At 42.2% G+C, this 12,624-nt stretch overlaps 1 protein-coding gene across 4 annotated transcripts in view; it reads left to right on the top strand.

The window, feature by feature from the left end:
• The window catches only part of NIN (ninein), a 67,823-nt gene extending 55,960 nt beyond the window's left edge, over positions 1-11,863 (top strand). For 2 of the 4 annotated variants that reach the window (XM_082059511.1, XM_082059507.1), the window contains 3 exons: positions 526-708; positions 6,605-6,718; positions 8,085-11,863. In XM_082059511.1, coding sequence (XP_081915637.1) covers positions 526-708; positions 6,605-6,718; positions 8,085-8,294 — 507 coding nt within the window. In that variant the 3' untranslated portion in view covers positions 8,295-11,863. Of the gene's footprint in view, positions 1-525; positions 709-3,045; positions 3,093-4,379; positions 4,823-6,604; positions 6,719-8,084 lie in introns of those variants that run through there. The other 2 variants (XM_082059508.1, XM_082059509.1) reach the window with 2 other exon arrangements.
• The last annotated feature ends 761 nt before the right edge of the window (positions 11,864-12,624 follow it).

Below are 12,624 nucleotides of genomic sequence, written 5' to 3'. Positions count from 1 at the left end.
CAAATGTAATGTAGCAGCTGGCATCAAACTACTTAAGTCATCAAACATGACATTGAAAATTTGTTTGGCTTTTGAGGGTGTTATCTCCCCATCCTAAATTAAAGACTATACAGAAGACTAAAGAAGTAATTAGCACTTGTGGGCAGCTTCTTCAGCCTGCCTCATGCTGGTGCTTTTATTTGTAAGTGGGTGCTATCTTTAGAAGAGCTGCTGAGATCAAGGTTAAAATTAAAAAGGACATTAAAGCTCACCACAGGCCCATTTAACTTGGACAGGATGTCATCAGAAATTCCGTGAATTTATGATTCAGCTCTGAAATTAGGAATCAAAGCTCCGATTCCTTTAGACTCCAGAACTGCATGTAAAGATGCATCTTTTTTCATTGCAAAGAGAGAAGTTTAGCTTCTGTTCCTAAGTTTAGGCTCGTTCCTCTTGCGCCCAGGAATTTGTTCAAGACTTAGCCTAGTGCATCGCTAAACCCCACGTTGTACGAAGGGCTGATGATTGGTTTATGTCGCTGTGCAGATGCTCCAGTCCAGCGGCAGCGCGATGCTTAGCCAGCCGTCGCGGGAGCTCCAGCTAGGCTGTGCCGTGGTGCCCAAGGACCAGCTCCTGCAGCTCCAACACCAGCTCCTCCAAGCAGAGAGGAGAAGCCAACGTCTTCAGGAAGAACTCGAGAGCAGACCCTCTGCAACGAATGTGCAACAGGTAAAGCTCTCCTTACTCTGCAGGTGACGACCTTAAAATAATATCTGGTTAGTCGTCTCGTTGTTTGGCTTTTGTTGTTTTCCGATTCTGATGAGATCCATTCTCTGTTTATGCCAGTTCAAAAATGAAAATTCGTTTTATCAAAGATAGGTACAAACCAAACGACTTACCTAGCATATTTAGCTTGAGCCATAGCTTCATTCCGAAGTCCTCTTAACCTTCTTGAAATAAAAAAACACTCCCACCCACATTCAACTGGCTTTTCTCCTTCTGATCAATACGCAGAAAGTGTTTATAGGGGTTTGTTTTGTTTTCTTTACCTAAAGTCCGTGTTTGGAACCATTGTTTTAAAAAACGCACTACACCACATATTGCACAAGCACATACACATAAAATATGCACTTGGGCTGTTGCTGTCATATTCTGTCAGCTGTAATACAAACAAATTAATCCTTTTTATAAGGTCAGCCTTGCTTCATTAATTGGCCGTAAGACAAGACATTGTTTGGAGAACACTGTTAACATTATACAGAAACTTCAACTTTGGTGTTTCTGAGGAAAAATAATTGAATTCCAAGAAAGATTACAGCCAGTGCACATATTGGGTAGAGCCACGTTTCGTGTTGATTTGGGTTTTTAACATGTAAAACTGAATTATAGGCAATAGGCAGAGAAGTTGGCCTCTCCCATATAGGTGTAAGCTTGGGGACCAGGCTTACCAACTGACTCTTTTCTTCGAAAAGTAACCAAATCGCTAAATCTCTGAAGCTTTGGCTCACAGAATCACAGGATGTCAGGGATTGGAAGGGACCTGGAAAGCTCATCCAGTGCAATCCCCCCATGGAGCAGGAACACCCAGATGAGGTTACACAGGAAGGTGTCCAGGCGGGTTGGAATGTCTGCACAGAAGGAGACTCCACAACCTCCCTGGGCAGCCTGGGCCAGGCTCTGACACCCTCACCAGGAACAAGTTTATTCTCGTATTTAAGTGGAACCTCTTGTGTTCCAGTTTGAACCCATTGCCCCTTGTCCTATCACTGGTTGTCACCCAGAAGAGCCTGGCTCCATCCTCCTGACACTCACCCTTTATATATCTGTAAACATTAATGAGGTCACCCCTCAGTGTCCTCTTGTCCAGCTCCAGAGCCCCAGCTCCCTCAGCCTTTCCTCACACGGGAGATGCTCCACTCCCTTCAGCATCTTGGTGGCTGCGCTGGACTCTCTCCAGCAGTTCCCTGTCCTGCTGGAACTGAGGGGCCACAACTGGACACAAGATTCCAGGTGTGGTCTCCCCAGGGCAGAGCAGAGGGGCAGGAGAACCTCTCTGACCTACTGACCACCCCCTTCTAACCCACCCCAGGTACCATTGGCTTCCTGGCCACAAGGGCCCAGTGCTGGCTCATGGTCACCCTGCTGTCCCCAGGACCCCCAGGTCCCTTTCCCCTACACTGTTCTCTAGTAGGTCATTCCCCAACTTATACTGGAACCTGGGGTTATGGCTCAGGCCATAGGTCTTAAAGAAATAATATTACAACTTTGTCTTCTGAGAAAATATGAAGCTCTAAATAACTTAGATAAAATTTTAACACCTTTATTAATCTTTTAGCAGAAAAAAAATCTTTAAATTTTAAATTCAGATTGCAGCTACACTTAAAAATATATACATATATATAGCAAAGAGCAAGAATTTGAAGCTCAAAAATATCTGAACATGCTAATAGGGTATTCTGGAAAAAAGGTGTTACAGAGAGATAGTATAAGCAGTAATAGTTTCTAAGGTTTCCAAAACTTGAAGTAAGAATTCTTTTTTTAAAAGGCGTAAAATCAAAAAGTTCCCCCCCAAAAAAGAACTGAACAGCAAATAATATAGGATAAGTAAATATAAATCAATTGTAGGTTCTCTCCCTTTCAGCTGGGTCCCAATAGACGTGCATTACCAGGCTAATGTACTCAGTTACATACAGTGGAATGCAGAGCGTGCAGTTGAATTTTGAAATGAATAAAAGCCATATTGCAGCAGTGGGGTCTGCAGGTGAATGTGTTGTGTATTGCATTAGGAGCGATGACTTTGTAATTTCTCCTGTGAAAGCCTGAGAAACAATTTGCAAACTGGTCACATCCTGGAAACGTACTTGTACAGATCAATCACTTCTGTGTTTCCTGTAAAAGCTTTTACTCTGGAAAGCTTCGTTAATATAAAAGTAGTTTCAGAGAGGTTTTGCAAATAATTGCAAATGCACCAACGCACTTTATAACAGTCAATGCACTAACGCACTTAATCCATGTTTTAGGGTTAACACTTAGTTGAGCTTATGTCCCTTTTAATGTCCCCTTTAGCATCTTGAAAAATTGCATCCTAATCCCTCTCCATCATCTTTTCACCAGTGAGTACAACGTCAGGTTATCCATGCTTTCTGTGTACATTTAATCACCTAGTTTTGCTGCTTTGCACTTTGCAGCTTTCTTAGATCCCCGAGTCCTTCTGTGTAATATAAGGTACCCAAAGTTATCCCCCTCCTTTTTGGGAATTATTTGACGTTCCTCATGCTTTGCAGTTTTCATTGCTTTTCAATCGTTGCTATGGTGGTTTGTGTTCTCATTCATTTTACGATTGGTCTTGAGCTATTGTCCCCCCCAAGAATACTGTCATATGTTCAAATTTCACTAAACTTAAAGTTCTTGAGCCTTTTTTACTGTGTTAATGTGTCTGGACTCTCTGAACTCCCAATGAGTGTTTCCGCTGTGTCTGGTGCTGTGATTTGTACCCGCTGCACAGCAGCAATCTCATATTCCTTGCTCAATAACTAGATTCAGGAGCCTGTTAATGACCCAGTCTTAAGTTCTCTTAGAACCTCTGCTAATCAGTATTTTTGTTTGCAGTTAGTTGCTCAATTTCCCCATTCTTCAGCTCTTTATTTGAAAGGTCAAATAACCTCTGACCAACAGCTTGTTCACCTGTTTCAGGAAAAGACTTAGAACTGGGTTTAAAATAGAAATGTAAATAAGTTCTTTCAAAGGTCAGTTGGACTACATTTTTCACAAATGCTCTTCAGCAATCTGTAAGATTATATTAATATATATAGTGGCAGATTATTTCACAGAAGTGCAGGGTGTTTGGGGCTGAAGGGACCTCTGTAGATCCCCCAGTCCACCCCCCCTGCTCCCGCAGGGTCACAGAGCAGATCACACAGGTGGGTCCAGGGGGTTTGAATGTCTCAGAGCAGGAGACTCCACACCCGCTCTGGGCAGCCTGGGCCAGGCTCTGGCACCTCCCAGCAAACAAGTTTCTGCTCATGTTCAGATGGACCCTCCTGTGTTTCAGTCTGTGCCCGTTGCCCCTCACCCTGGCGTTGGGCACCACTGAACAGAGTCTCTAAGAAACTTCACTGCTTTGCTAATTGCAGTTAATTGCCACCACTGACCTTTTTAAATGGGTAAGCCATCTGAAGACTCCTTACATCTAAAAAAAAGCATCCTGAACACCTCAATGCGTAGCGCTGTGTAGATAAATATAATACGTGATACTCTGCATGCTTTCTTTTGTGCGTGTTTTTGTTTGTTGTGCGTTGCTTGCTTTGCTTGTATCGGTGCTTTGCTTGAAGTACGCGTAACGTATTGACGAGCGAACCTGGACCTGAGGGTGAAGTATCGCACTTGCCTCCTTTCTCTAGGCCTTGCTACCGGAGCAGCGAGCAGTGCACGCAGATTCCTACCGGAGGATCGGGCACCTCTGACAGCTTGGCTGCTTGCGATCTCATTCCTTACCATGACAAACACACACAAACACACGAACTGGCATAAGCTGAGAAACTTGAGGATCAAATTATTTTGTGCTTTTTCTAAAAAAAAAAAAAAAAATTAATAATTTTTAAGTCTCCACAGTGTTATTTCCTATTTATTAATCTATTTTGTGGAAGTTCATAAACTGTCTTTTTTTTTTAACTTGTTACAAATGCTTTTTATTTATGTTATTTAAAATGTGGAGTTGCTCGATGTGGAAAGAGACTATTTTTCTCAAATGCTACTAATTTTATATGAGATTCGAAGAAAATCTGGGGTATTTATATTGCGTTTTTGTATAAGATGTATAAACTTTTTAACAGGGGAAGATGACATTTTTTCATGTAAATGAAAATAAAATTGTTTTTAAACATAATGTCTCTTGTCTTACTAATATCAATAGTTTCAGCTTTAGGAACAAGAATTTTAGACAAAATATTTGTCTTTGATACTGAGTATTGTCATATCAGGACTTATGGGAAAGATTTGTAATAGGGGATATACTTAAGTACAGATACTCTGCTTCTCATTAGCAGATGTACCCCCACATTTAAGAATGTGTAGTATATGGGCACATTCAGCTGCCGTGCCCATAAATAAAAAGGCAGTGCCAAAAAAGGGAAAATTATTAACACATTTGTTTCTTGGGTAACATTCCTTAGTGGTTTATTTTGCCCCAAATTACTATATTAAACTGGATTTTTAATACTTGAAGAGGTCAGGAAAACACCTTTTTCAGGCCCGTGATTTTTCGAGGTGGGAGCCACGAATCATTTCAGCTGTTGGCTTTCAAAGGTATTTTTGCTGTTATCTTTCCAGTGACCTTAAAGCTGATGCTTGAGCTGGCTTCTCCCATTACACATGAGATAATATGAAGTTAGTTAGAACATTCTCAGATCAACTTCAAGCCAAAAAACAGGGATTTCAGGTATTGAGAGTGCTATAATTTGTAGTTTCTACTTAACTACTCAAGGCCGCTGTGACCCGTGTGAAGTGTAAATTAGTCATGGGTTTGAATTCCAATCAAATTACAAAAGAACGTGACTAGAAAGTCCCCTACAAGCCTTGCTGAACTGTACTTTTTTAATCCAGAGAAATACCCAGCCCAGCAACACTGTGCAGCTGCATTCTCTATGACCCTACTGGAACTTCTTTCCATAGGCCTAAGGAATTTCTGGTGTTACACCAAATAAAATGTTAACTGGACTTCAACCAGTCCCCTGAGGGGACCTTTCTACAGTGGTTTAGATGAGCAACCTGTTTCCTGAAACACTCCTCCCTCAGCTTTTCATTCATTCTCCCTCTGTTTTTCATTTCTCCTCCCCTATGTGCACTTTGGTTTTGGAGGAATTTTGGGGAGGTGGTTTGTGTTTTCTCAAAGTCGAGATGTCTCAGATGACTCCCTAGAATTAGAGTAACAAGCCAGCAATACAATAAAGAATCCCCTTCCCTGCAGTCAGCAGCTGAAGTTCCCAAATCCAATCAAGCTTTCCTGTTGTTCTGGTGTTTCTAATTAAACCATTGGTTTAATGGGCACTCAGTTCAGTTAGACTGTCTGTTACCTCACTGAAGAAAAAGAGCGAAATCATTTTAGAGTTACTGTTTGAAAACATTAATTATCAACAACTAATCTAAAAACAAATCGATTTTGGAGTAATAGCATCCTGCTTTTTTTTTTTAGGATATTACTCAATTTCAAGGGGTCTTCGGTGTGGAAGAGTTACACCATCAAATCAACATGCCCTTATGACTTCACCTTAACTTATTTCTCAGATCATTAAGGTTTTGATTGGTGTTTTGTTTCCCACATTCCACAGAAATACGGCAACACCCAAGAACCAGGAAAGGAAACTACCCAGATCTGACTCTCAGGTTCAAGACAGAACTTAGAACTTATATCAATTTTTCTTAGATCTGGTAATGACAAGTTTAACTAGTTCAATACTGTGAGTGTCCCTTAAGTGTTGCCACAACATTTTGCTTCCACGAATGGTTTAGTAATTTAGTCGACTCTTTAAAATCGACTCAAACGTGTCTTAAGCATAAACTGAGAAAAAGAATGGTTAATGTGAACTGCTTTTTCTTAACTGATTCTCACGTAAATGTTGCTTTGCAGGGGGGTCACGAGCAGCTTCTAAAAATGATGGAAGAGCGTATGATGGATGTTGAACAGAAACTGAGGCTTGTGAAGAGGCTTCTCCAAGATAAAGTAAATCAGCTGAAAGAACAAGTAAGCATTCTTATTCTCTTCTTCAAATCATCCCCGTTATTTCTATAAACAATTAAGTGGGCAAAAGCTGCCAAGCCATTCTTGCTTGGAATAAAGTTAAAGGTGGAGCGGGTCCAGAGAAGAGCAACAAGACTGGGGAAGGGACTTGAACACAAGCCCTATGGGGAGAGGCTGAGGGAGCTGGGCTTGTTTAGTCTGGAGAAGAGGAGGCTTAGAGCTGAGCTCAGCACTCTCTAGAACTACCTGAAGGGCAGTTCTAGCCAGGGGGGGATTGGGCTCTTCTCCCAGGCATCAGCAATAGGACAAGGGTCCATGGGCTTCAACTCTGCCAGGGGAAATTGAGGCTGGAGATGAGAAAGCAATTCTGTGCAGAGAGAGTGGTCAGGATTGGAATGGCTGCCCAGGGAGGTGCTGGACTCACCGGCCCTGGAGGGTTTGAAACTGAGATTGGACATGGCACTTAGTGCCATGATCTGGTCAATGGGCTGGAGTTGGACCAAGGGTTGGACTGGATGATCTCTGAGGGCTTTTCCAACCCATTCCGTTCTGTGATTCTGTGCTTTCCTTTTTATTTTAATGCTTCTAAGCTAAAGCACAGCACATATGCCCGAAACGACCTAAAAATTCAAATTGGGGACAGAATCCACCACTCATTAATTTCCTAAAAGCTGTGCTTGTTTGGCATGCTGATGCACTTAAAATCAGGAAACAAACATCCAATTCCAGCCAAGCATCTTAACTAGAAAAGTTGCTTGGGAAAGGAGGAAAAAATAATTTCCTGAGCAGTATAGAGAGGATTAATGTGCAGTTATTGATTCTCCAAACCCCTGTCCCAACATATGCTTTGCTTCATATGGTTTGGGGGGTTTTGTTCTTCAAAAATCCTCAATAATTTAGGAAAAAAGGAGGCTGAGGGGGGACCTTCTTGCTCTCATTACCTGAAAGGAGGTTGTAGCAAGGGGGAGGTTGGTCTCTAAGTGATTGGAGTATCTGCTTGATCTCCTTCCAAAGTCTTTCCACTTTCAAAATATTCGTAGTATCTGTAAAGATTCTGTAGACATTTAGGTTTTTAACACAGGAAAATAAGATGAATGGGTGGGTTGACTTCCTTTGACTTGTCTTCTTTGACTGTGTCTTCCTTCCTTCCTTCCTTCCTTCCTTCCTTCCTTCCTTCCTTCCTTCCTTCCTTCCTTCCTTCCTTCCTTCCTTCCTTCCTTCCTTCCTTCCTTCCTTCCTTCCTTCCTTTCCTCCTTCCTTCCTTCCTTCCTTGTCTTCCATCCCACACGTTCGCCTACTTCCCCAGCAATCTCTTTGCTTTTAATTCCTTTGTAATTTGCTGAGGAATTCTGTTCCGTTCACAATTCAGCTTTCCAAGAACACCAAAGCAGATGCGATGGTCAAGGATCTCTATGTTGAGAACGCACAACTGCTGAAGGCTCTGGAGATGACAGAACAGCGGCAGAAAACGGCTGAAAGGAAAAACTATTTACTAGAAGAGAAAATCGCCAACCTCAATAGAATAGTCAAGAACCTGACATCCCCATCATTTCATTCAGCATCTGAGATAAGGTCGTAGCAAAGCCAGTAAGTCTGCCACAGTCCCATGCACTTTACTGAAATGTTAATATTTCAGCTTTTCACTGTGTTGCCTTTTTGTATGGATGAATTGTCGTTAACAAAGAGGACAGAGCTAAATCCCAAACCGCACACTGCCAAAAGAGGATTTTTGTTTATTCCCAAACCGCTTTCCTGCTAAGTTTTGCCTAAAAGTAATCTTCATTGTGTAAAAAAAACAGACATATGTTTTTCTAGGTTAACTTATTTTGATACTTTGGTTTTAATTTGAAATGTAAATTCTGAATTTACTGTACTGAATCAATTATTCCTACCCAGACTGAAGCCAAGGTCTAATGCAGACTTAGGTTACTGAATCCGAAACTTGAAAATAGTTTTGGCTTTCTAGAATACTTCATGGTCCAAATTTAGTAATATTGATAGGTGAGTCCACAACACGGTCAGGAAAGTCTTGCTTTCCATAGCAATGACCCTGATGTGGCGTGTCCTGCAAACTGACTCTGGTTTCTGTAAAGCAATATGTTCAATCTTATGGGTTATTCTTCTTGGCTGTTTCTCTGCAGAGCTCAGAAACAAAACCACCTACAAATATGTAACTAGACTACTGCCTCCAACTAAGCATAACAGCTTATAGAAATTGTAGAGGCCTTAATTTTTGTGTGTGTGGAAATAAGTGATACTAAACAAAGGGAAGAGTCACTAAACAGAAGATGTGAGGTTTGTTTATATAAGTTTTAAACTCAGTGAAGGAGTGGAGGATGTTTATTAAACAGCTGGTAGAAGAATGAAAAGGGGGACTCAGCGGTTTCTTCAGTGGAATCCTGTCATTAGGCCTCACAAACAGGGATCTTTGCAATTAATGCAGAGTTCGTTTAGACCCAAGTGATCAAGGCCTGTCTTTTGTAGTAGGTCCTAGTACAGAATCTATGTTTGTCATTAATTGTGGAGAAACTTATTCAGTGTGAATATGATGAACTCAGGGAAAAGCAGCTTAAATTAGCTTCCTCCAACGTTATAAATGTGGGTATTCATGTCAATAATAATTGTATAAATGCGCGTTAGGAAAAGCAGGATGAACCAAATTGTATTTGGAGGAGTTTTACCTTCGTACTCCTCCACCGACACGCTGAAGTGCTGTAGCCGTGAAGGTGGAAGAGTGTTGATGTTTGTAATGATGGGTGGTGCCTCCCGTTCCATCCATCGGTGAGCCTGGGGAAATTCAGGGCTTCTGGGAACCCTTCCAAACCGAGACGGGTCCGACACCAAAGCAGCTGAGCAAGAGCTTGCAGGTTCAAACGCTCATCTACTACTGCAAAGAGTCGAAATGCCCCACGAATGCCTTGCCCCCATCCCACCGGTCAGACACTTCTAAAGAAGGTAAATCCAACTGGTGCAAGGGGCCACGCTGGCAATACTTGAAACCGGACCTCTTTAAATATGCACAAACCAGAAGCAGAGGGCGAGATGTTTTGTCTCGGAGACCTCTCACAAGGTGATGGTTCTGACAGCACTTGCAATGAGCCAAAAAGTCCCCCAGAAACCGGGATAACACATTTACGAGCTGTGGAGCGACCTCTGGAAAATGGCTTTTGCTTTTTCATGTGGCTGTAGGGGATGCTCTCTATGTCCACATGGTTCCTCGGCAATTTTGGAGGGTTGAGGGACCAAACTACCCATATGATGACTTCTCCTCCTGCTCCTCCTTTGCTTTACACAGGCAATAGAGTAGAAATGGAAATACAACCATGGAAGAACACCTTGGAGTAGCACAAAGTCCTCATAAATAATTTCACTTGTCTGCTATTCTAAATGCCTCTACTGGCTATTTCTCCAGGTAATCCCAAATTAGGGATCTACATATCCCATTTTTCACGGGGTGCAAAAACTTTTCCACAAATTTTGAGATGTGTGAGATCGACAAATTGCATTGACATGAATTGGAGCTTTCTTTTAAAAATTTGAAGTAGGGAAATTGTCCATCTTTTCAATGTTACACAAGTGGTAGCACTTACAATAAAGGTCTTGTGTGGGTAGCAGGGCTGCACATGAGCAATATGGGAATTGAGCATGGCAACTCAAAATACTTCCAGGAAACTGTGTAAATGAGGTTCAGGTGATCAGAATCATATCTGGAAAAACATTATCAGCTGGCATGTTTTAACACTACTTCATATCTTGACTTAGATTTACATCTAATGCTCAGTATGTGACCGAAGTCTGAACACTGAGCAAGGGGGATGAGTACGTCACTTAAACTATGGTGGAATTAATTTCACATTAGTCATTTTAAAGGCTGGACTACTTAACTAATTCCTTTAGTCTCCTGGTAGTAACCAGGCTTTTAGAAACCAAACATACAGACCTTTCTAGAGCACCGTACCAAAAAGGGAGCCCAGATGCTGGAATAGAAGGGAGAAACAGAGAAAAGGGATTTTGATTTCTCCCTTTTTCACCCCATCCTACCTTGCTGTACTTTTCTTCCACTTCAAAAAACTAACCTGACCACAGACGAGAGTAGGAGGCGAATCAGGAAAATTTCACTGGAACGCTTGTGTGAATTAATTCTCAGAAGTGCCTTTTGTCATTGCGTATTCTAGAGCCTTTCCGTACCGTACTGTCTTTTTGCTGCTGCAGGAGAATTCAGGACAATCCCTTCCCAAAAGGAGGGAACCCAGAGAACGGTGGTGCTGCTCACAGATGAGCATCGTGTTGCTTATCGGGTCGTTGTGTCTGCTCAGAAGAGAAGCAGCTAATTTTACAAAGTCCAGGCTACTGAAAATAAGCATAGAAATATCTAAGTTATTAAGCATTAGCGGTCTTTTGTGTGTGAATGTGTCTCCTATGCAGTATAGGCATTATAAAGATACCAAAGTATTTAATGCTGTTGTACCAGTCAAAAGTCACTGAATTTCTAGGCTTCACTTATACAACAGGTCTTGCCAATTAAGGTGTTAACTACTTTATTACCAGGAGGTGTTTTAAACTCTTGCTTTATGAATCACTGTGAAAATAAAGGCACATAGATATCCAGGGTTGGGAGGTTTGGAGGATGGAACACCCCAGGTTAAATTCATGTGTACTAAATTCACACAGCTGAAGTGCTACTTGTCCATTTATCATTATTTAAAAGTGTACAATGCCGCATATTCTCCAATTACTGCTTTAAATACGAGGAAAACTAAATTATTGGAATTCTGATTTAAAAAAAACAAACAAAAAGTATTGTAACATATTGGATTTTAGCCAGATTATATGTAGGGTAGAGCAGGGGACAGTCTGGATCTATCAAGAATAAAATACTTTCATTTAATTTCAATAAATGACATCACTGTCTCTCAGGTTTTCCATCATTTACCTGTAAAGTCTCCTGTTCAGTGTCAGATGCTGTAATTTCATGACAAATGACTTGTGTATAAATGAAAACAATTGTATATTTTTTTTTCTATTGACTTTTTTTCTGTTTCGGTGTAATATATTGTCCTTACAACATCATGTAAAACTGAAAGATTAACCAACTTACGCATTATTTATAATGAATGTAAAGAAAAATAAATTACTGTATGATCTGTAGTTGTGTCTTTTTTTTTTAATCCAAGCTGGAATTGTTTCAGGATCTTCCCATGGAAGTTGTAGGCACTTCATGTAGTATGTGCAAATTCATCAAATGCCTACACAAGGTTATTTTGGTTAGTCAAACTAAAAAACAAACACAAAGTTGTTTATTATTATGAAGTTGTAATAATAAAAAGCACAGTCTGGCAGTGACTAGGAGTAGTTTGTCCCGTTATGAAAGCATACAAATAGATTGAAGGGTAAGAAAGGGATGGGTAGTGAACACATCTCTTAAGTTTTTCCAGGCACAGCCTGTTCTCAAGCTTTGCAAACCTCTTCTTCACTTTTATATGAAAAATGTGGAGTGTTGTAGGTATTTAACTCTCTAAAATGTGACTGTTTGGTGACCACTGTGCCAGGGAGGTGCCACCTCAGACCACCCCAGCCGGCCGAGGGGTCACCGGGGAGGTGAGGCCGGGCCTCTCCCCGTCAGCGGAGCCCGGCGGGGGGGCGGTGGGTCGGTCCGGGGGTCCGGGGATCGGTTCGGGGGACACCCAGGCCCTGAGGCGCGGCCCTTCCCGCCATCGCCCCGCGGCGGGCGCCCTCCCCGCCGCGCGGGGGCGCTGTGCCCCGCGGCCCGTCCCGCAGGGCGGAGGCCGCTTTCCCAGCATCCCCTGAGCGCCGGGCCCCGTTCCCCCCTCACACCCCCCGGGTCGCGGCCATGCGGGCGCGGAGCAACCGCCACCGCGGCTGCTGAGGGGGCCGGGCCGGCCGGGGCT

Source organism: Streptopelia decaocto (assembly GCF_964273445.1).
Source record: "Streptopelia decaocto genome assembly, chromosome: 7".
In the NCBI taxonomy this organism is placed as follows: Eukaryota; Metazoa; Chordata; class Aves; order Columbiformes; family Columbidae; genus Streptopelia; species Streptopelia decaocto.
The sequence above is the reverse complement of the archived record's forward strand: the minus strand, read 5'-3'. Positions and strand labels throughout refer to the sequence as shown.